Genomic DNA, 22,601 nt, shown 5'->3' with positions numbered 1-22,601 from the left:
AAGGCTAGCACTCTATCACTTGAGCCACAGCGCCACTTCTGGTTTTCTGTTGGTTAATTGGAGATAAGAGTCTCATGACATATAAGCAGAAAGGGAAATCAAGGAAACAACCTCATTCATACCTCAAAAAAATAAAATATCTAAGAATTAACTTAACCAAAGATGTAAAGAAACTATTTAATGAAAACTATAAAAGCCTAAAGGAAGAAATCATAGAGGACACTAGGAAATGGAAGGACCTTCCATGTTCTTAGATAGGCAGAATTAATATAGTGAAAATGGCCATACTGCCAAAAATGATATACGAATTCAATGCAATTCTCATCAAAATCCCAATGATACTCTTTACTGAAACAGAGAAAACAGTCCAAAAATTCATATCGAACAACAAAAGACTTAGAATAGCCAAAGCAATTCTAGGCAAAAGAAACTATGCAGGAGGGATCACAATACCAGATTTCAAGCTCTAATATACAGCCATAATAACAAAGACAACTTGGTATTGGCATAAAAACAGATCTGAAGACCAATGGAACAGATTAAAAGATCCAGAAATAAAATCACATATCTCTGTTCAGCTGATATTTGACAAAGGAGCCAAAGACATACAATGGAAGATGCATGGCATCTTCAACTATTTGTGCTGGGAAAACTGGGTGGCCACATGCAGAAAACTAAAAGCAGCCCCCAGCCTGTCACCATGTACTAACATCAACTCAAAATGGATTAAAGACCTTAACATCAAGCCTGAAACTCTGAAACTACTGCAGGACAGAGTAGGAGAGGCACTTGAACTTATACGCACAGGCAGGAACTTCCTGAACAAAGTCCCAGGGTCACAACAAATTGGAGAGAGACTGGACAAAGAGGACTACCTTAAAATAAGTTTCTGCACAAAAAGACGTAGCTACGAAACTAGAAAGACAGCCAACTACTTGGGAAACGATATTTACCAGTAATATATCAGACAAGGACCGAATACCCAGTATATACAGGGAACTCAAGAAATGAATCCCTCCCAAATCTAACAAACAATCACTAAATGGGCAAAGGAGCTAAAGAAGAACTTCTCAGAGGAAGAGATAACAATGGCAAAGAAACACATGAGGAAATGTTCATCATCACTGGCTATAAAGGAAATGCAAAGAAAAACAACCCTGAGATACCACCTTACCCCAGTCAAAATAGCCCACATCCTAAATTCAGCCAGCGACAAATGCTGGTGGGGATGCAGAGAAAGAGGAACCCTATTGCTGGTGGGAATGTACACTAATACAACCGCTTTGGAAAGCAGTCTGGAGGTACCGCAGAAAGCTAAATATAGACCTCCCCTATGACCCAGCCATACCACTCGTAGGCATCTATCCTTTGCATTAGGAACCAGGATACAAGGACACATGCACCTCATTTTTTGTTCATTGCAGCACTATTCACAATAGCCAAGATATGGAAACAACTCAGATGCCCCACTACAGAGGAATGGATCAAAAAAATACGGTATTTATATACAATGGAATATTATGCAGCCATTAGAAAGGACAAAATAATAGCATTCTCAGGGAAAAGGATGGAACTAGAACAAATCATTTTGAGTGAGGTGAGCTAAGAGCAGAGAGACAAAGGGCACATGGTCTTTGTGATATGTGGATGTTAAATCCAAAATGCAAGGAGATATGACAAAATAAACAGGATTCAAGAAACAAAGGACCTCCATTCAATTTGTCATATTCCTAAATGACCACATAAATGGTTTGCGTGTGTGTGTGTGCGTGCGTGTGTGCACGTGCACACATCTGAGGGAAGCTAGGAGGAGGGCAGAGAATCAGAGGGAAATGGAAAAATATACAACAGGGGCCCATCAGCTGCACTGGACATTGATGAAACCGAACTAAGCAACTCAAGGGCAGTGATGGGAAGGAGGGAATGAGAGGGGAAGAGGGAACAGCTTACACTAAGAGGAAAGAAATGGGGCTGGGAAGGTGGCTTAGTGGTAGAGCGCTTGACTTCCATGCATGAGGCCCTGGGTTTAAAAGAAAAAAGCCAGAAGTGGCGCTGTGGTTCAAGTATTAGAGCGCTAGCCTTGAGCTGAAGAGCTGAGGGACAGCGCCCAGGCCCAGAGTTCAGGCCCCAGGACCGGACCCAAAATAAAAAAAATAAAAATAAATAAAAGGAAAGAAATGTACATATCACCCAATGTGGAAGAAATAGTTATATTGTCAAAGCTCATAGAATTCACAAACATTATAGACCATGATAATGACAATTTGCCTTGTGAAGGCTAAAATGTGTGACTTTAATAAGTATATCACTATCTCACAATACTGTGAAAGTTGTGTAATTATTTAACCTCAATAAAACCTATTAAATAATTTTTTTTACACATGGTTGATTGAGTCTACAAATTTGGAGCCCCGGAATGCACATGACTATACTTAGCTTGAATATTGTAGAAATTTTTTTATTTTTTAATTTTTTTTAATTTTTTATTGTGAACATAATGTACAGAGGGGTTACAATTACATGGGCAAGATAATGAGTACATTTCTTATCAAGCATTGTAGCCTCCTCCTTTGTTTGCCCTTCACATCCTTTCCCAGCCTCCCCCTGCCTCCCCACCCCAGTCCTCCCCCCCAGAAATTGTTATATAAATAAATCATCAAAATTTGTCACTTTATATCTAGGCAGACTACAGATCATGTTGTGTGAGGTTATTCCTAACCATTAGGTCTAGCCTATCCCTCTGAAGTTTCCTGTTTTGTAAGCTTAAAAATGTTTTTGACTGCCGGGCGCTGGTGGCTCACGCCTGTAATCCTAGCTACTCAGGAGGCTGAGATCTGAGGATCGCGGTTCAAAGCCAGCCCGGGCAAGAAAGACCGTGAGACTCCTATCTCCAATAAACCACCAGAAAACCGGAAGTGGCGCTGTAGCTTAAGTGGTAGAGCGCTCGCCTTGAGCTGAAGAGCTGAGGGACAAGCGCCCAGGCCCAGAGTTCAAGCCCCACGACCGACCAAAAAAAAAAAAAAAAATGTTTTTGACTGGGGTTGGAAAGGTAGCTCAGTGGTAGAGTGCTTGCCTTGCATGCATGAGGCCCTGGGTTCAATTCCTCGGCACCACATAAACAGAAATGGCCTGAAGTGGCACTGTGGCTCAATTGGTAGAGAGCTTGCCTTGAAGAGCTGAAGAGCTAAGGGAAAGTGCCCAGGCCCAGAGTTCAGGCCCTACAACTGACCCCCCCCCCAAAAAAAAATGTTTTTGACTAAGCCAGGCAATGGTGGCTCTTACCTTTAATCCTAGCTACTCAGGAGGCTGAGATCTGAGGATCTGGTTCAAAGCCAGCCCAGGCAGAAAAGTCCATGAGACTCTTATCACCAGTAAACTACTCAGAAAAAGCTGGAAGTAGAGCTATGGCTCAAGTGGTAAAGTGCCTAGCCTTGAACACAAAGAGACTCAGAAACAGAGCCCAAATCCAGAGTTCAAGCTCCTCAGGACTGGCCAAAAAAAAAAAGTGTTTATTGTTGTTAAAATTGAGTTATTTTTTGTGAAGTTGGGCATGAAAGATACAACCTTCCCTAGATTAGATGCACATTAATGTTTGTTTTTCATTCATATATTCGTTTATGTAGTAATTTTCACTAATCAAGGAAACAGCAAATATTTTTGATATCTGTTGTGTTTCAGATACAGTGATAACTTTGGAAGAACCTATTTTATTTTATTACAATTAATTTAGAAACTTTGGGGATACTGGTTTCACATTAAAAATAATTGACTGGTTTTGAAATGAGGAATAAGTTAAATAAACACACATTTTGTTAGTTGTGGTAATAAAATTATATGAACTATATGGTAAACATTAAGATATTTCTGCAATACAGTTATTTTAATTCTATTTTTAGAACTGACTTGACTTTTGACTAAGCTTCAGCTTTAAGCTGAGGAACATACTTGGATAGTGTGGTATTTTTGGTTTGCATGTCACTCTAATATCACATGACAGAAGGAAAGAGGGTCTCTCTTAGGCCTTTTTATAAGGATACTAATCACATTCATGAGGGATCATGACTTAACTACCCCCTAAATGCTTTTTATCCTAATAACATCTCTTTGGGACTTAGGATTTTTTTTTTTTTTAATTTTTTTTTGGGTCCGGTCATGGAGCCTGAACTCTGGGCCTGGGCGCTGTCCCTCAGCTCTTCAGCTCAAGGCTAGCGCTCTACCACTTGAGCCACAGCGCCACTTCCGGCTTTTTTCTTTTTGCTTATGTGGTGCTGAGGAATCGAACCCAGGGCCTCATGCATGCAAGGCAAGTGCTCTACCACTGAGCCACCTTCCCAGCCTGGGGGACTTAGGATTTTAACATGAATTTAAAAGGTCATACATTCACCAGACATTGATGGCTCATGCCTGTAATCCTAGCTACTCAGGAGGCTAAGATCTAAGGATCGGTAGTTCAAAGTCAGTCCATGAGACTCATCTCCAATCAACCACCAAGAAGTCAAAACTGGAGCTGTGTTTCAAGTGGTTGAGAACTAACCTTGAGCAAAGAAACTCAGAGACCGCACTCACGCCCTGAAGTCAAGATCCAGGACTTGCACTAAACAAAAAGCAGAAGTCCTCACACAGTCAGACTATTGGCCTTATCTATGCCTCAACAGTATTGTGAAAGACTGTCTTCACAGAATTTTTGTGGTTTAGTGAGGTAGAAAATATATGTAAAGTGTCTAATATTAATATAGTTTGTTGTGAACTTGAATAAGTCATTTAACTATCTGCAGTGGTTAATTTTGATGTCAGTGTCATTGGATTGAGCCATGCTTTTAATAAAGCATAAGTAAGAGAGAAAGATTTCCTGAATGTGGGGGCAATATCCTATAGAGGGGGAGAGGCAGATGGAATAAACAGAAAAAAGAGAAATCCCACAGCAAAAGCCTTTTTGTTTCTGTTTCCTGGCCTTCATGATACGAGTTGCTCTTTTTTGCCACTATGATGAACCTCTGAAATTGCAAACAAAAATAAATCTTTTCCTTCTGTAAGTTGTGTTCTCTGGTATTTTGTCACAGCAATAAAAAGGTAAATATACCATCAGGGGGCTGGGAAGGTGGCTCAGTGGTAGAGTGCTTGCCTTGCATGCATGAGGCCCTGGGTTTGATTCCTCAGCACCACTTAAGCAAAAAGAAAAAAGCCAGAAGTGGTGCTATGGCTCAAGTGGTAGAGTGCTAGCCTTGAGCTGAAGAGCTGAGGGACAGCACCCAGCCCCAAAGTTCAGGCCCCATGACCGGATCCAAAAAAAAAAAAAAAGAAATAACAGAAATAATAGAAAAGAATGCTATAACCTCTGTTCTCCCTATATTTAAAGGTTATTTTGATATAAAGTCCTTTGAAAACTTAGTTGGTAGCCATAATAGCTTAATATGAATTTTACTTAATAGGAGGGAAGTAAACTAATGTTAACTTTGGTATGATGCCTGATCTGTACTTAGCTTTATAAGACAGAGGATATTTCTGAACCATAAAAATTGGAGAAGTAGAATTGCTCCTACTGGGAAGAGCTTTGAAGTTCTATGTGATAGAGAGCCCTCAAGAAAATAAACAGGAAGCTGAGATTATTGCTGTTTGGTGTAGAATGGAAAAGGAAGTGAGACTACAGCTAAGCCCAGAAGGTGAAAATAAGGTGCTAGAAATTGGCCTGGCTGATTTGGGTTGTCTGTTTTGATTTCTTGTAGCTGGATTGGGCCTATTTTTATGATTAGTTGTGTATTTTGATCCTCACAGAAAACTGGTGAGAACAGCTGGTATGATTATTATTCCATACATAAGGAAAGTAGAAAACAGAAATTAAAACTAGAAATTTCAATCTTGGTTTCATCCTGTTCTAATTCCTTTTGGAACCGAAATAGCAGATATAACTGTTAAGTGTCGTGTTTTGTGCATAGAAATTAGCCGAAGGGCAGCTAAGGTGTCTTGTTTTCCCCTGTCATTTATTTTCTATGTGACCTTGACAAAGATTTTTATTTTCACGGGCTGGAAAGGTGGCTCAGTGGTAGAGTGTTTGCCTTGCATGCAGGAGGCCCTCGGTTCAATTCCTTAGCACCACATAAGCAGAAAAAGCCGGAAGTGGCGTTGTAGCTCAAGTGGTAGAGTGCTAGCCTTGAGCTGAAGAGCTGAAGGACAGCACCCAGGCCCAGAGTTCAGGCCCCACAACCAACAAAAAAAAAAAAAAAAAAAAGATTTTTATTGTCAGTAAGCTTTCATATTGTTAACAGACTTGTAAATCTTATTCTTGGATTTGAATTTCAACTCCCTGAACTGCATTTGTTTGGAAGTTCTTTAATAATGTAGCATAATAGCACTGGCTGTCAATAAGAAGTAGGATTGGTCTGGTTCCTTGGTAGTGACACTAGTAAATTTCCTATGTTCTTTTCCTCACAGGTTTTCTGTGCTTCCTGCTGTAGCCTGAAATGTAAATTGTTATATATGGATCGAAAGGAAGCTAGAGTATGTGTAATCTGCCACTCAGTGCTAATGAATGGTAAGTATTAAAACAGATTGATTGTATAGTCATTGAGACAGAATAAGAGAATATTTATAAAAAGACTCTTTTTTTTCCCTTGGCTTTTCTTTATAAATTTCTCATCTTCTCAAATGTCAGAACTTCAAAGATACTGAGCTTAATTTCCACATTTTAAAAGTATTTTGGCATCCCAGAATTCCTGTCTCTAATTTTATGAATTCTAAAGCCAGGTAAGTTTTGTGGGAAGAATGAAGTTCTTTGGAAATAATTGTGTTATATAGAGACAGATGGGGTGGGGGAATATACTTATCAGCTAGCTGATAGATACTAAAGTTGAACCATTCACTGAGCGCTGGTGGTTCATGCTTATAATCCTAGCTACTCAGGAGGTTGAGATGTGAGGATCACAGTTCGAAGCCAGCCAGAGCAGGAAAGTCTGTGAGACTCTTTTCTCCAATAAACTACCAAAAATAGCTAACAAGTGGTAGAGTGTTAACCTTGAGCAAAAGAAATCAGGGACAGTGCCAGGCCCTAAATTCAATCCCTAGAACTGGTACAAACAAAAAAATAGAACCTTTCCAGAGAAGCTCTCTTTTTCTAGGGAAAGATAACTTACCTTAATAACTTCAAAACAGTTAAAGTTGGAAGTGGTACTGAGCTCAAAGTAGTATAGTGCTAGCCTTGAGCAAAAGAGCTCAGGGACAGCACCAAGGCCCTGAGTTCAAGCCCTACGACTGAGAGAAAGAAAAAAAAGCATTCTAAATTAATAGACTTTAATATCAAAAACATTAATACCATGTTATTTCATCATCCATTTTGTTAAAAAATATAGCATGTAAGGTCAAGCAGATATTTTCTTTTTTTTTCTCTTTTGTAGTACTGGGGTTTGAACTAAGGGCCTTGGACTTGCTAGATAGGCACTATGCTCTTGAGCCATGCCTTCAGTCCATTTTGTGCTCTGATTATTTTGAGATAGGGTCTTGGTTTTTTTTAACTAGGTCCATTCTTGGATTATGATCCTCTTATTTTATACTTCACTCTAGCAGGTATGTGCCACCACACCTAGAATCTTTCATTGAGATAGAGTTTTAGGAATTTTTTTGCCCAGGTTGGTAAAAAATTGGAACCAGGATATTCCTGACTTCAAACTCATACCATGTCCAACTATTGGTTGAGGAGGAATCTTTCAAACTTTTTGCTCAGGCTGGCCTACTTGTCTTTCCAATCTGAGTCCCCTATGTATTTACAATTACAGCACCTGGCTGAAAATTGTACTTTTTACCAGTTATTTCTTATCAGTTATTTCTTATCAGTTACATAGATGTGCTATAAGAATAAGGCTTTGAATTTAGGTGTTATATGATGAAAGAATACAGCCAGAAGAGTAAATATAACTTTAATTGTTTCTTCTTTTGTGGTAATTAGCAATGAATACAAGGATATTCTAGTTAAAAACAAACTAAAAACAAAAACCATGAATATTCTTGTAGAAAGATAAAATAAAATTGATCAGGTTGTGGTATTTTCTTTTTGAATGTGTCTTTGTAAAATGACCAGAATAATTACTAAAAGAAAATGTTGACCTTGGACACTACAGTTGTCTGTGCCTGTTAGTGTGCCTCCTCAAGTCTGGAATTTCAGATCCTTCCTGCTCTGTCTGTCTGCATTGCTCCTAGTGATGTTTTCCTGTTGCTGGCTTATTAACCTCTTGCATGTCAGTTAATCTGATCTGTTCTGATATCCTATGATCCACCCAATTTTCTCCCATTTCTGAATTCTCATATTTTGATCGAATGTGAAACATTCTCTCTACTCTTAAGGGTCATTTTTGGAATGGTGGTTATTTCACTGAGTTGCTCAATTGATGATTTTTATTCCACTGCTTTCATTTTTGGACATATATCCTCAGACAAGAGCATGCGGCTAATTACAATACTTAATACCTCTTTTATTTGATGAGGTCTTCCAGCTTGCTGGCAATTTATTTTAACTTGGCATAGCTAAACATGAAGGAAATGGCAGAGGATTCATATGGAATACTACTTTTTATTAAGCCAAGGAGGCCCTTAACAGGGGATCCTAAGGTAATCTACTTTTCCTGGTTTTTCCAGCATCTTTTCCTCTTGCATGGCTTAGCCTGGTCTTTTTCTGATTATTTAATTTGATGCTTTTCAGTGTTCCCTCTTTTCCCTTTCTCCTTTTCTCTTCCTTCCCTCTTTCTGCCAGTGCTTTCAAATGAACATAGCTTTTGTTACTAGCCTTGTCTTCCAGTTTAGAGGAAATAAATATTCAAAATCTTATGGCTCATTCTTTGATGTTGAATGAGGACTTTTTAAAAAAGATGCTCAAAAATTGGATGGTTTCTATTCCTGGGCATATAGTATATGAACTTCCAAAATAAAATTTATATCTTTTATTTCTATAGCATCTTTCATCCTATTTAGTTTTAAAGACATAGTTGCTATGTCAGTAATTAGTGAAATTAGAGAGTAATAGAATCTTAATGTCTTTGTGATCATTCATATTGATTGATCACATTTATATGATATTGGCACATTTTCATGTTCAAATTGGTCCTGTGCTTTTGAGACACACCAAAGATGTAGAATGCTTGTTATTCCTGGATACTCTTTTACAGGATGACTTCATAAAAGCATAATTTACAGAAATTACCAAGATGTTTCTCCTAAGCTTTAGGCTTCTAAATTGTTCAAATGAAATTTTTTTCTTAACTAAGAAAAGCCTGAATATACAGAAATGAAACAATGGAATTGTATTGTTTTGCCCCTGATTTTGATTTTTGATACAAGTTTATAAAATACTTTAGCTATTAAAAGAAGCCAAGAGGCCTAAAGTCTATTCTAGTTACATATCTTTAATGTTACTCCCTCTTAAGGAAATATATGGTCTCTTTTAAAGAAACCATAGGCCTTGTCTTTATTTTGGACCAGTCTAGTATCAGTCTCTATCAGAATTATCATGTTACTATTATTCTTTTTAAGAAATATTTAATTCCTTATTTGTTCCAACCAGCTTACTTAGTTAAATGGTCTTCTTTATTGAATAAAATCATCTGTCTCCTTAATACCTTCACTAGCTGGAAGAGTATTAATACTATGAGTATTAATGAGGAGAAGCTGCATTACTTATTTATCCAATATTGTGGAGGTCTTGATATCCATCATTTTGCAATCCATTCACATTGATTGTGTCTGTATTTGCTTTAGCTCAAGCCTGGGAGAACATGATGAGTGCCTCAAGCCAGAGCCCTAACCCTAACAATCCTGCTGAATACTGTTCTACTATCCCTCCCTTGCAGCAAGCTCAGGCCTCAGGAGCACTGAGCTCTCCACCTCCCACTGTGATGGTACCTGTGGGAGTTTTAAAGCACCCTGGAGCAGAAGGTAGGGGATCATGTGCTATTCTCTCTCTTTTTCCTCACCAAGTTCCTCTGAAAAGGTGGTGGTGTGGCTACAGCACAACTCTTTAAACACTGCAGATAAGTCCCTTCAGATGGTTATTAAAATGGAAGAACAAAGTGAGAAATGTGTCCATACTATATTTGGGCAAATAAAAATAATATTGTATAGCCTGATATTTTTGAGGCACCTCTGAAAATATGCCAATCTCCTCTACAACTTAAAAATGGAGTAATGACACTGCTTATAGTTAGAAATACAGAATTTGAAGTCAGTCTGTAAAACCTTAGCCTCATATCTATCTTAATGTCCTTTGGCAGGAATTTACTAAGTAATGAAAATGAGAGTTTTTTTCCCTACTAGCCAGCCCATTCTAGTATTGCTTTTTAGAACTACCTTATTATTTTCTCTTTTCATTTTAAACCTATTATAAAATATGAAAATATTACCTTGCATACATGGACCTTTAAATCTAAGACTTTAATTCTAGTTATATCATGTGACAGGAATTATATGCTCAACTTACTTTAGAATATCACTTCTTTAAAATTATGAGATTGCCAGATGAAAGGCACCTTGCAAATTCAAGGGATTATGAGTATTAAAAATAACAATTATGTATTTCCTTAAGATGATCTTCTCAAGACGTTCCCCCTGATAGTTAAAATCAATCTTCTTTCATTATTTTTGTGTCTTTTGTCTAGGAATATTTCCTTCCCCTTTTGCATATCAGAGAGTTCTATTGAGAGTATCACACTCTTGCCCGTTTTCTCTTCTTTTCAGATCATCCTTTATTGATATGCCTTTGTATTTTTTGAGTTCAGGCTTTCTATCTTATTAGTCTCTATTCTCTTCTTTTGTCATTTTTGTTGTTCTTCTATACTCGCTCTGTTTTGACTGTTTTGAGTTGATTTCCAAACCTAGATTTAAAGAGATTTCATCAGATGCAGTTTTCTAACTTTTTCCTGTCCTTTCACTGAAATGCAAACTACTTTTGTATTGCCAGATCAGTCTTTTTCTTCTTACAGCTAGATTTTAGCCAAAGATCTGGTCTGTTTGCTTCCTAATTCTTATGTATCTTTGCCAATTCTTCCTTTATTAATTAAGAGTTCTTCAACATCTTTTAGGGCAGCTTTTGTCCTTTAAAAGTACCATATCACTTTTCCAGATATTTAATTTCTGTGGAAACCTCACATGTAGGAGCTGTGGATTTCTTTAGCTAGATTTATTTTCTAAGCACTTAAAATACTTTTCCTTAGTTTCTCTGTCAGTGATGCTGGGCAGAGTATGTGACATATCATAGATGTGTTTAAGACTCCTTAGTATTTTAAAGCAAAGTATCTTACATCTTTGCATATAGAAGTATTTTACATCTTTGGTAAAGAAGCAAAGTATATATTTAATCATGTAGTTTTATTTGTTAACCAGTTTCATATACAATTATAGTTCTAATCTATCTAAATAGTGATTTCTTTGTACATCTGGAATTGGTTACCTTCTCTTCTTTGGTGTCAGAAACCCTACCAATGTCACAATGATGCCTGTTTTGTTTTCCTGGCCCCTCAAGTGGCTCAGCCTAGAGAGCAGAGGAGAGTTTGGTTTGCCGATGGGATCTTACCCAATGGAGAAGTTGCTGATGCAGCCAAATTAACAATGAATGGAACTTCCTCTGCAGGAACTCTGGCTGTGTCACATGACCCAGTCAAGCCAGTAACTACTAGTCCTCTACCAGCAGAGGTAAGAAAAAAAAATCAGCAATTAAAAGTGAGTACCTACTTTATTCATTGTTAATGCTGCCTTTTGCTAAGTTGAGTTACTTTTGTGTGAAGCTCTCTAGATTTTGGATGCAATTTAAGATGAGCAAGTGTTTATTCATGGTATATTGTGTAGGAGTAAAGTAAATGTGCAAAAATCAGCTATTCTTGTTTGTTCTATATTTGGAAGTTTTTTCCAAGATTTGATTCTCATGAAGAATATTCTCAGGTGAGTCTAGGATGTTGCTAAAGCTAGAGGTCAGGCATTAGCCTGGTATGTTTTAAGTAGATATGTTTTATTAGGTGGCCCATGAAGAGAACACCACATGCTGTTTGGCAGGAAAAGTAGTTTCTTTACCGAACTGCTGCCCACTCCTTGCATGACGGAGAGACATGGCTGAAAGGGGCAACCCATCCCTGAGCCAGGATGTATCTAGGCCAGGAACAGGAAAAGGTGTGGTCAGGTGGGGGAAAGGTGTGGTCACACTGGATCCTGATGTGACCTCAGGTCCTGGGACCCTCCTAAGGTCAGATGGGAGGCATGTGACCCGAGGTGGCCCAGGATGTGACCTAGCTATAGGGGGAGGTGAATGCTTCAAGGTGTGCCAGTTACCTAGGTAACACAGATACTGGGTAGAAACAGCCAAGAGGTAGGGAAGTGTCTGCACTGGGCCTGCTTGGCCTAGGGCAGACCTTACAGCTAAGATAGAATACTGGTTCATTGGTATATTGCTTGCTTGCTTGCTTCCTTCCTTCCTTCCTTCCTTTTTTCTTTCTGCCCTTCTCCTTTCCTTTCGTTTCCTTTCCCTTCTTCACATCCTTCCTTCTTTTTTATTCTTTTTTTTCTTTTCTTTCTTTATGGTGTGAATATTGGGCTTAAACTCAGTTTGAGCATTCTTTTTGTTGTTGGTCTTGGGGCTTGAATTCTGGGCCTGGGCACTGTCCCTCAGCTCTTCAGCTCAAGGCTAGCTCTCTACTGCTTGAGCCACAGCACCACTTCCGGTTTTCTGGTGGTTGATTGGAGATAAGAGTGTTTCGGACTTTCTAGCCCAGACTGGCTTTGCAGCGCAATCCTCAGATCTCAGCCTCCTGAGTAGCTAGGATTACAGGTGTGAGCCACCAGTGCCCAGGAGTTTGAGCATTCTTGCTTGGCTTTTTTGATGAATGATGGCACCCTGCAACTTGGACCATACCTCCAGTTCTGGCTTTTTTGTTGGCTAATTGGAGATAAGTCTCAGGGATTTGTCTTCTGTAGCTGGCTTTGAGCTTTGATTCTCAGATTTCATCCTCCTTAATCGTTAGGATTATAGGCATGAGCCATGAGTGGTTGGCTGAAATACTGGTCTTCAAACCATATTCCCAAGGGTCTGTGATAGCCTTTCAGGAGAGTCATGGTAGGTAGGTATGGCCAACAATATGATAATGTTCAAAGACCTACTCTATTTCTTTCTCTTTAACACAAGCATCTCTACTTTTGTTCTGTTAGATGTTTCCACTTGAAAAAATTTTGAAAGGTTCCAAAGTTTAAACAAGTTGACAAACTATAGGCTTAATGGATAGAGGGCTTAATATTAGTTCAGGGCTAGGAATGTGACTTTGTTGTAGAGTGCTTGCCTAGCATGCATGAAGCCCTGGGTTCGATTCCTCAGTACCACATAAACAGAAAAACCAGAAGTGGTGCCATGGCTCAAGTGATAGAGTGCTAGCCTTGAGCAAAAAGAAGCTCAGGGACGGTGCCCAGGCCCTGAGTTCAAGCCCCAGGATTGGCAATAAACAAACAAACAAAGTTCATACTGTGTTCTCACTTTGATCTCTGTAGATGTTCTAGTCACAACTTAGGGTAGGAAGGTACCCGGCTCAACCTCCTATTTATGAGACTTATCCATGTGGTTGTATACATCAAATGTAGTTTGCTCAGTGGTAGAGTGCTTGCCTTGCATGCATGAGGGCCTGGGTTCGATTCCTCAGTACCACACAAGCAGAAAAAGCTGGAAGTAGTGCTGTGGCTTTAGTGGTAGAACACTAACCTAGAGAGCTGAACAGCTGAGGGACAGTGCCTAGGCCCAGAGTTCAAGCCCCACAACAGACAAAAAAATTTTTTTAATGTAGTTTTTTCTTACTGAGTAGTATGCTATTAAATGGATATACTGTAGTTTATTCATCTCCTTTTTTTTTTGTTTTGTTTTGTTTTGTGGGTCCGGTCGTGGGGCCTGAACTCTGGGCCTGGGTGCTGTCCCTCAGCTCTTCAGCTCAAGGCTAGCACTCTACTACTTGAGCCACAGCGCCACTTCCGGCTTTTTTCTTTTTTCTTATGTGGTGCTGAGGAATCGAACACAGGGCCTCATGCATGCAAGGCAATCGCTCTACCACTGAGCCACCTTCCCAGCCCCTCATCTCCTTTTTAATGGACATTCCTATTACTTCTAGTTTTACACTATTATGAATAAACTACCATAAATACTCGAATATCTTGAGACTTTCAAAAAAGTATAAATTTCAAAACTTTGCTTAAATTCTCTTTTATATTCTTAACTGTATCCTACCAAAGTCATACATACTGCACAATTTTCATGTTGTTGATTGATTTTTTTTCTAGGCGGACATTTCTCTATTCTCTGGGAATATAACACAAGTTGGAAGTCCAGTTGGAAGTGCAATGAACCTAATTCCTGAAGATGGACTTCCTCCCATTCTCATTTCTACTGGTGTAAAAGGAGGTATGTGGACTTACATACTTAAACACAAATAGTTATATATGTCAGATGTTGCCTCTGATTAAGGAAGCAGACAGAATTTGAACAATAGTCATTTCCTATCCAACAAGAGTAGCAACTACAGCAGTGCCATGAAAAAAATTATTACCGATTATATTTGGGTATCTGTATGCCAATACTGGAACTTGAACTCAGGGTTTCATGTCTTGCTTGGCTTTTTTTCTCACAACAGGCATTCTACCACTTGAGTCACATCTATTACTAATTTTTCAGAGTAGTTATTTAAGTTTATATATTATGTCATCTCATTCTTTGGCAGGATATAATATCAATTATAAAATAAACATGATATCTTCCTTTATATTTCAAAGTATGTAATACTCTATACAAAGTTGCTTATAGATCTAGAACTGTCTCACCCTGATGAGCCTCACTAATTAGTCAAGACATTAATTTACTTTCTGTTTTGGAATATGATAAAAATTCAGTAAGATACTTATCATAGTATTATGAAAACTTAAATAGATTCATGCCTGTAGGATCAGCTACTTGAGAAGCAGAGATTGGAAGGACTATAGTTTGAAACAAGCTCAGACAAAAAGTTTGTGGGACCCTATATAATCAATAAGTTGAGCATGATCATATGTGCCTCGGGTTCCATTTAGGTAGGAGCTAGCCCTGAGAAAAATTTGAGTTTCCACTTGAAAAATGTCAAAAAGGGGCTTGGAGTATGGTTCAAATGCTAGCAAGTAAAGAGCCCCAAGTTAAAACCCTAATATCTCAGAGAGAGAGAGAGAGAGAGAGAGTGTGTGTGTGTGTGTACCCTTTAATTTTGTTGTTCCCATAGTTTGTTTCCTGAAGATTTTGGCTGAATTTGTTATACTCTTTCTTTTTTTTTTTTTTTTTTTTGGGTCCGGTCATGGGGCCTGAACTCTGGGCCTGGGCGCTGTCCCTCAGCTCTTCAGCTCAAGGCTAGCGCTCTACCACGTGAGTCACAGAGCCACTTCCAGCTTTTTTCCTTTTGCTTATGTGGTGCTGAGGAATCGAACCCAGGGCCTCAGGCATGCAGGGCAAGTGCTCTACCACTGAGCCACCTTCCCAGCCCTGTTATACTCTTAAATACACCTATAGAGTGAGCCTTGACTTAGTCCTTCCAAAAACTTAAAAATATTTTTTTGAGGGGCTGGGAAGGTGGCTCAGTGGTAGAGTGCTTGCCTTGCATGAGGCCCTGAGTTCAGTTCCTCAGCACCACATCCGGAAGTGGTGGCCCAGGTGGTAGAGCGCTAGCCTTGAGCTGAAGAGCTGATGAGCTGATAGATAGCTCCCAGACCCAGAGTTCAGGCCCCAGGACTTGCCAAAAAAAAAAAAAAAAAAAAAAAAATTGAGCAAGGCATCAGTGGCTCAGTCCTGTAATCCTAGCTAGTCAGGAGGCTGAGATCTTAGGATTGCAATTCATGTTGTTAATTTGCCTGGACAGAAAAGTTTATGGGAGTCTTTATCTCCAGTTAACCCCAAAAAGCCAGAAGCGGAGCTGTGACTCAAGTGGTAGAATGCCAGCTCAGGGATAATGCCCAGATCCGAGTTTAAGCCCCAGAATTGGCACATACACATACACAGACATACACATAGACACACACACACACAATCAAAAAATAGAGAGCAAGAGAGCTTTTTTTTTCCCCCTTAGGAAAGTTGTGTCCTAGGTTTCAAATTTTGATTATGTTATAAATGTAGATACATTTAGCACATATGAGGCACCAAATTGGTGCCCAGTACTGCAAAAGTGTGTATACATGTGTTATTAGGAGGTTCTGATAAATGAAATTTTTTTTTTTTTTTTTTTTTGGGTCCGGTCGTGGGGCCTGAACTCTGGGCCTGGGCGCTGTCCCTCAGCTCTTCAGCTCAAGGCTAGCGCTCTACCACTTGAGCCACAGCGCCACTTCCGGCTTTTTTCTTTTTGCTTAATGTGGTGCTGAGGAATCGAACCCAGGGCCTCAGGCATGCAAGGCAAGCACTCTACCACTGAGCCACCTTCCCAGCCCCATGAAATTATTATTCAATCAAAAGAATGCTTAATTTTATGTGTAAGTTTATTTTTGTTACATTCAGATCAGCAACCAGTTAGTTTATTAATAATCTTTTTCCATCTTTGTCTTAGTCTTTTACCTAATCAACTTGATTTCTGACTTTTTTCCTTTATCTTCCATCCTGTAGTCAGCTACCTTTTTAAGTGTAAATGTTATCATATATTGTCTTTGTTTGGAAATATTAATGGACTCCTAAGATAAATTACATATCTTTTTTTTTTTTTTTTTGGTCCGGTTGTGGGGCCTGAACTCTGGACCTGGGCGCTGTCCCTCAGCTCTTCAGCTGAGGCTAGCGCTCTACCACTTGAGCCTTAGCGCCACTTCCGGCTTTTTTTTTTCGTATGTGGTGCTGAGGAATTGAACCCAGGGCCTTAGGCATGCAAGGCAAGCGCTCTACCACTGAGCCACCTTCCCAGCCCTAAATTACATATCTTAACACACACTATTCATTATATTTTAACCCCTTCTCTCCAACTTTATTCCCAATATCTTATATGAAAATATAGTTTGTTTACTGTGTTATAAATGTTCACTTTTTATACTTTGAACCTTTTTATTTTGCTACAAAATAGTGGGAAGAAAATGACTTAATAGTTGAACAAACGCATATTTTACTCCCAATACTATTGTACAGTATTATTTAGTGGACAAGTCATGTATCCTCTCTGAAACTAGCCCCTAGATTTTTTTTTGCCAGTCCTGGAACTTGAACACAAGGCCTGGGCACTGTCCCTGAGCTTTCTTTGTTCAAAGCTAGCACTTTAACACTTGAGCCACAGCACCACTTCTGGCTTTTTCTGTTTAGTGGTACTGAGGAATCAAACTCAGGGCTTCATGCATGCTAGGCAAGCACTGTATCACCAAGCTACATTCCTGGCCCCCCTATATTATTTTTTAAACCTATCTAAGAATCATTGTTTTAAATCAGATATCATATAAGGAAGTATCTGATACAGTGGTTATTATTCCTGATTTTGGCTTTTAGCTGAGAGGACCACATCGTTCAAAATAAGGTGGCTGAATAAAGGTCAGAGATTAAAGAGGAAAAATTTCATTCACAATATCAAGTATTTATTTGCTCATGTTCAGAATCTAATTAGTAATTTACTTTAGTGATTTATATTCTAAGCTGTTAAATGAGAGACATTATTACATGAAACCAGTTACCTATGATATTTGTATTTTCTGATTGCATTTTTTTTTGGTGAACTGTTTCTTTTTATTAGTGACAGTATTAGCCAAAAAACAAGCAGTAAAATCTGTGCTTGGACTGACAGGATTCCGCAAGACTTCAATTTGATGGGAAAGTGAGACACTTTTGTAAAAAACAACAGCAACACTAGTATTTTGTCTAAATTAATTTGAGAGATAACTCATTTATGGCTGAGAGAAGCAAAACCTACTTAATCTTTTTTTGCTTTTCTCCAGTTTCCGTGTGTTTCAAAGCTTGACAGTGGAGGCCACAAGGATCAGGGAAATCATAATTTTATCCTACTTTCCTAATCTTCTCCCCAACCCCCATAAGGTCTCTTCTCATCATCTCTCCTAGACTTTTCTCTGATGGCATTTTAAACAGTCTATGTTTTAATGTTTCAGTGGTCAAAAATACTAAAACTGTAACCAAGGGTAAAAAAGTAGGCATCTCTTGTATGCAAGCCCTTGAAATCCTTTCCAGAGACAACTGCTACTGTACTATCACTTTTTTTGAGTATGATGGATTATTTTGAATAATGATGTTTTTTTGAAAGAGTAGTTTGTTTGTTTGTTTGTTTGTTTGTTTGTTTTGTTGGTCGTGGGTCTTGAACTTTGGGCCTGAGCGCTGTCCCTCAGCTCTTCAGCTTAAGGCTAGCACTCTACCACTTGAGCTACAGCACCACTTCCAAAAGAGTAGTTTTTTGTTTGTGCTGGGGATTGAACTTAGGGCCTGGGCCTGATAAGAAATAAGAGTCTCACAGACTTTCCTGCCTGAGCTGGCCTTGAACCCTGATTGTCAGCTCTCAGCCTCCTGAATAGCTAGGATTACAGGTGTGAGCTACCAGCACCTGGGTAAAAGTTGGTAGTTTTTATTAAATAAAAGAAATATCTTTAGATTTGACACAAATTACTATGGGGAAAGGTGTGTGCATAGGATAAACATATTATCTTCCAAACTGTACTTGACACTTTTCATAATAAAAGGAGATACTATTAACATGCCAGTGAGATACTCATCAGGTTCAAATCATAGCCTGTGTTCATTCTGTTTATAAATCAAATGCTTATCTCCTACTTGAGAATAGTCAGTCCATTTTCCATCATATTTATTTCTCAATTTGTTCCTTTATGTGTCTTTAACTAATCTTTTACAATGTTTTCTTTCCTTACAGATTATGCTGTGGAAGAGAAACCATCACAGATATCAGTAATGCAACAATTGGAGGATGGTGGTCCTGACCCACTTGTATTTGTTTTAAATGCAAATTTGTTGTCAATGGTTAAAATTGTAAATTGTAAGTTAGAAATTTGTTTTTTAATGAAGATGAATATTCTACAGACTAAGAGATAGTAAATAAAGTTTTCAAAGATTCATCAAACAACTGTATTTTTGTACAGAGCTACATCTAACTGTATACTGTATTCCAAAGAAACTTTTTTTGGTCAGTCATGGGGCTTGAACTCTAGGCCTGCGCACTGTCCCTGAGCTCTTCAGCTCAAGATTAGTGCTTCAGCTTAAATTGTAACTTGAGCTACAGGGCCACTTCTGTTTTCTGGTGGTTTATTGGAGATAAGAGTCTCATGGACCTTCCTACCTGAGCAGTCTTTGAACTGTGATCCTCAGATATCAACCTCCTGAGTAGCTAGGATTACAGGTGCGAGCCACCAGCACCTAACTCCAAAGGAATTGTTTTATAAGCAAATAACATATGTCCTAGAGAACTTGTGAGACTAATCAAAGCTCTTGCCTTTAGTTACAGATATGAGATAAGTAAATTTTCCATGGATGAAACTCAATAAATCCTGAACTAATCTGAATTAAAATCTTGATATATGTTAATAATTTAAAACTCATCACCAGATTTAACTAGAGCCGAATAATGTACCTAAAAGCACCAAACAATTTATGTGCTGAGTTGTTTTTGTTTCTGTTTTTTTTTTTTTTTTTTTTGTCGGTCATGGAGCTTGAACTTGGGGCATGAATGCTGTCCCTGAGCTCTACTACTTTGAGCCATAGTATCAATTCTGATTTCCTGGTGGTTAATTGGAGATGAGAGTCTCAGGACTTTCCTGCCTGGGCTGGACCCTCACACAGATCTCAACTTCTTTAATAGCTAGAATTACAGGTGTGAGCCACCAGTGCCGGGGCTTATAGGCTACTTTTGTTTGTTTATGTTTTTGTTTTTTGTTTTGTCAGTCATGTTGCTTGAACTCTGAGCCTGGGCGCTGTCCTTGAGCTTTTCAGCTCAAGGCAAATGCTCTACCACTTGAGCCACAGGGCCACTTACAGTTTTGTGGTAGTTAATTGGAGATAAGAGTCTCTCAGACTCTTCTGCCCAGGCTAGCTTTGAACCATGATCCTTAGATCTCAGCTTCCTGAGTAGCTAGAATTAGAGGTGTGAGCCACTGGCACCCAGCCCCACTATTTATTTTTAAATTTTTCTTTTATTCCTGTTAAGTAGTTGTACAAAGGTGTTGTCAGTTTATGAGTACAATGCATCTTGGTGTATAGCACCCCCCTCTTTGATCGTTCTCCTCCACCCTTTCCAAACTCACCTATCCCCTCAAATTTATTTTTGACTAGCACATGACTTGTACTTTTTAGACTCTTCCTAGACTTTAATTAAAGAAGTTGAAGTCAGTAGTCTAGGAAAGTCATCCTTTTCACCACATTTTATATCATGAAGCTGAGTAAAGTCATGTTGCTGGTAATTTAGTATTTTCTCCCAAAACACTTCAATTAAACTAGCTAGTACATAAGAAATATATGTTTTCTTTAGGCTATAACCTGAAGCCAGAGATGTGGTATTGGCTTTTTGTGTGTGTGTGTATGCTGGTTCTGGGCTTGAACTTAGGGTCTAGACACTGTCTCTAAATATTTTCTACTCAAGTCCATGCTCCACCACTTGAGCCACAGCTCTACTTCTGAGTTTTTGATGGTTAATTGGAGATAAGAGTTTCATGGACTTTCCTTCCCTGGGCTGGCTTTGAACAGGGATCCTCAGATTTCAGCCTCCTGAGTATCTAGGCTTATAGGCATAAGCTACTTGCATCCAGCTTAGTATTGGCTTTTATTGTTTCTGTTCTTCCATAAGTGATTATTTACTTTGCTAAAGTGTTGGTTTTTTTAAAAAAAAATAAATGGGGAGGATTATATCCTTTAATCATTATGGTATATTTTGATTTTGCTAAAATGTTTCTTTTGCTGATTTTGTATTTTAATAATAAGTTTAAGATTTTAAGTGTGTTTTCTTTCATGATTATTTCTTTTACTTTCCTTTTATTTATATGTGGTTAAAAAAGAGCCAGAGGATTGACATAATTTATTTCTTACAATGATTCTTTGACAATGTAATGACAGTTCACAGTTGAATTATACAGACTTATAAGATCTTTTTCTATATCTTACCATGTGTGCATCTTTTTTAAAGAGTAAACATTGAGAGTAATATCTTTGTAATTTTATTCCACTCATAGATGTGAACAGGAAGTGCTGGTGTTTCACAACCAAGGGAATGCATGCAGTGGGTCAATCAGAGATAGTCATTCTGCTCCAGTGTCTACCAGATGAAAAGTGTTTGCCAAAGGACATCTTTAATCACTTTGTACAGCTTTATCGAGATGCCCTGGCAGGTAGGAATGCGTTCTGACTTGATCTGCATCCTTGATAAATGATAAAAATTGTTGAATTGAGATATATAGTAATCAGATTAGATTTAGAAGTGTAGCATTGGACTTTGATATCAATGGCAAGTTAGAACTTGCCATGGTATGAAGAAATTATACATTTTAATACTTTCCCTGTATGGTTTTCATTATTACAAAGGCTAGAATCTAAGTTGTAATAGAGTCTACTGACCTTGATGCAAGAATATTTTCCTAAGCCGGGCGCTGGTGGCTCACGCCTGTAATCCTAGCTACTCAGGAGGCTGAGATCTGAGGATCGCGGTTCAAAGCCAGCCCGGGCAGAAGAGGCCGTGAGACTCCTATCTCCAATAAACCACCAGAAAACCGGAAGTGGCGCTGTAGCTCAAGTGGTAGAGCGCTCGCCTTGAGCTGAAGAGCTGAGGGACAGCGCCCAGGCCCAGAGTTCAAGCCCCACGACCGACAAAAAAAAAAAAAAAAAAAAAAAAAAAAAAAGAATATTTTCCTAGCCGGGCGCTGGTGGCTCATGCCTGTAATCCTAGCTACTCAGGAGGCTGAGATCTGAGGATCGTGGTTCAAAGCCAGCCCGGGCAGGAGAGACCGTGAGACTCCTATCTCCAATAAACCACCAGAAAACCGGAAGTGGCGCTGTGGCTCAAGTGGTAGAGTGCTCGCCTTGAGCTGAAGAGCTGAGGGACAGCACCCAAGCCCAGAGTTCAAGCCCCACGACCGACAAAAAAAAAAAAAAAAAAAAAAAAGAATATTTTCCTTTGACTAGCTTAAGGATCACAACTTGATATTGGTAGTAGGAAGTAACAATCATATTTTATAAGCTTCAGTTGTCAGTGCTTATATAATCACAGTGTAATCAGTATTGGATTCACATGTCAAAAACAATTAATGTGGACAACTTTATCTTATCAAAATACATTATTAACTATAAGATGTGAAGGAATAGCTATTAGAAATTGGAGAAGGCTAGGTATACAAATACTAAAGTTCAGAGAAATACATTTCAGCTTATTATTTGGCATTAAAAGTCCACCTACTTTAATATACTACTCATCACTAGATTGATCACCAAAGCCAAAATCAATACAAACAAATCTTATTACACAGTAGCCCAACATGGTAGCTCATACCTCTAATCCAGACTTCATGGGAAGCTGAGATTAGGAGCATAGTGATTCTAGGTAATCTTGCCAAAAAAAAAAAAAAAAGTCTTCAAGATTCTATCTCATTAGAAAATGCTAAGTGTGGTAGAACACATTTGTCAT

General features: G+C 38.6%; 1 protein-coding gene across 2 annotated transcripts in view; it reads left to right on the top strand.

Moving 5' to 3' along the window:
- The window catches only part of Zfyve9 (zinc finger FYVE-type containing 9), a 116,306-nt gene that overhangs the window by 57,550 nt on the left and 36,155 nt on the right, over window positions 1–22,601 (top strand). The window contains exons 5-10 of one of the 2 annotated variants that reach the window (XM_069987222.1): window positions 6,430–6,529; window positions 9,739–9,915; window positions 11,498–11,667; window positions 14,281–14,401; window positions 18,852–18,974; window positions 21,157–21,312. In XM_069987222.1, the coding sequence (XP_069843323.1) occupies window positions 6,430–6,529; window positions 9,739–9,915; window positions 11,498–11,667; window positions 14,281–14,401; window positions 18,852–18,974; window positions 21,157–21,312 (847 nt within the window). The remainder of the gene's footprint in view (window positions 1–6,429; window positions 6,530–9,738; window positions 9,916–11,497; window positions 11,668–14,280; window positions 14,402–18,851; window positions 18,975–21,156; window positions 21,313–22,601) is intronic. The other variant, XM_069987224.1, reaches the window with a different exon arrangement.

The sequence above is a fragment of the Dipodomys merriami genome, unplaced genomic scaffold (genome assembly GCF_024711535.1).
Source record: "Dipodomys merriami isolate MVZ:Mamm:240054 unplaced genomic scaffold, mDipMer1.0.p SCAF_34, whole genome shotgun sequence".
Taxonomy (NCBI): Eukaryota; Metazoa; Chordata; class Mammalia; order Rodentia; family Heteromyidae; genus Dipodomys; species Dipodomys merriami.
This window is presented reverse-complemented; position numbering and strand designations above follow the sequence as displayed.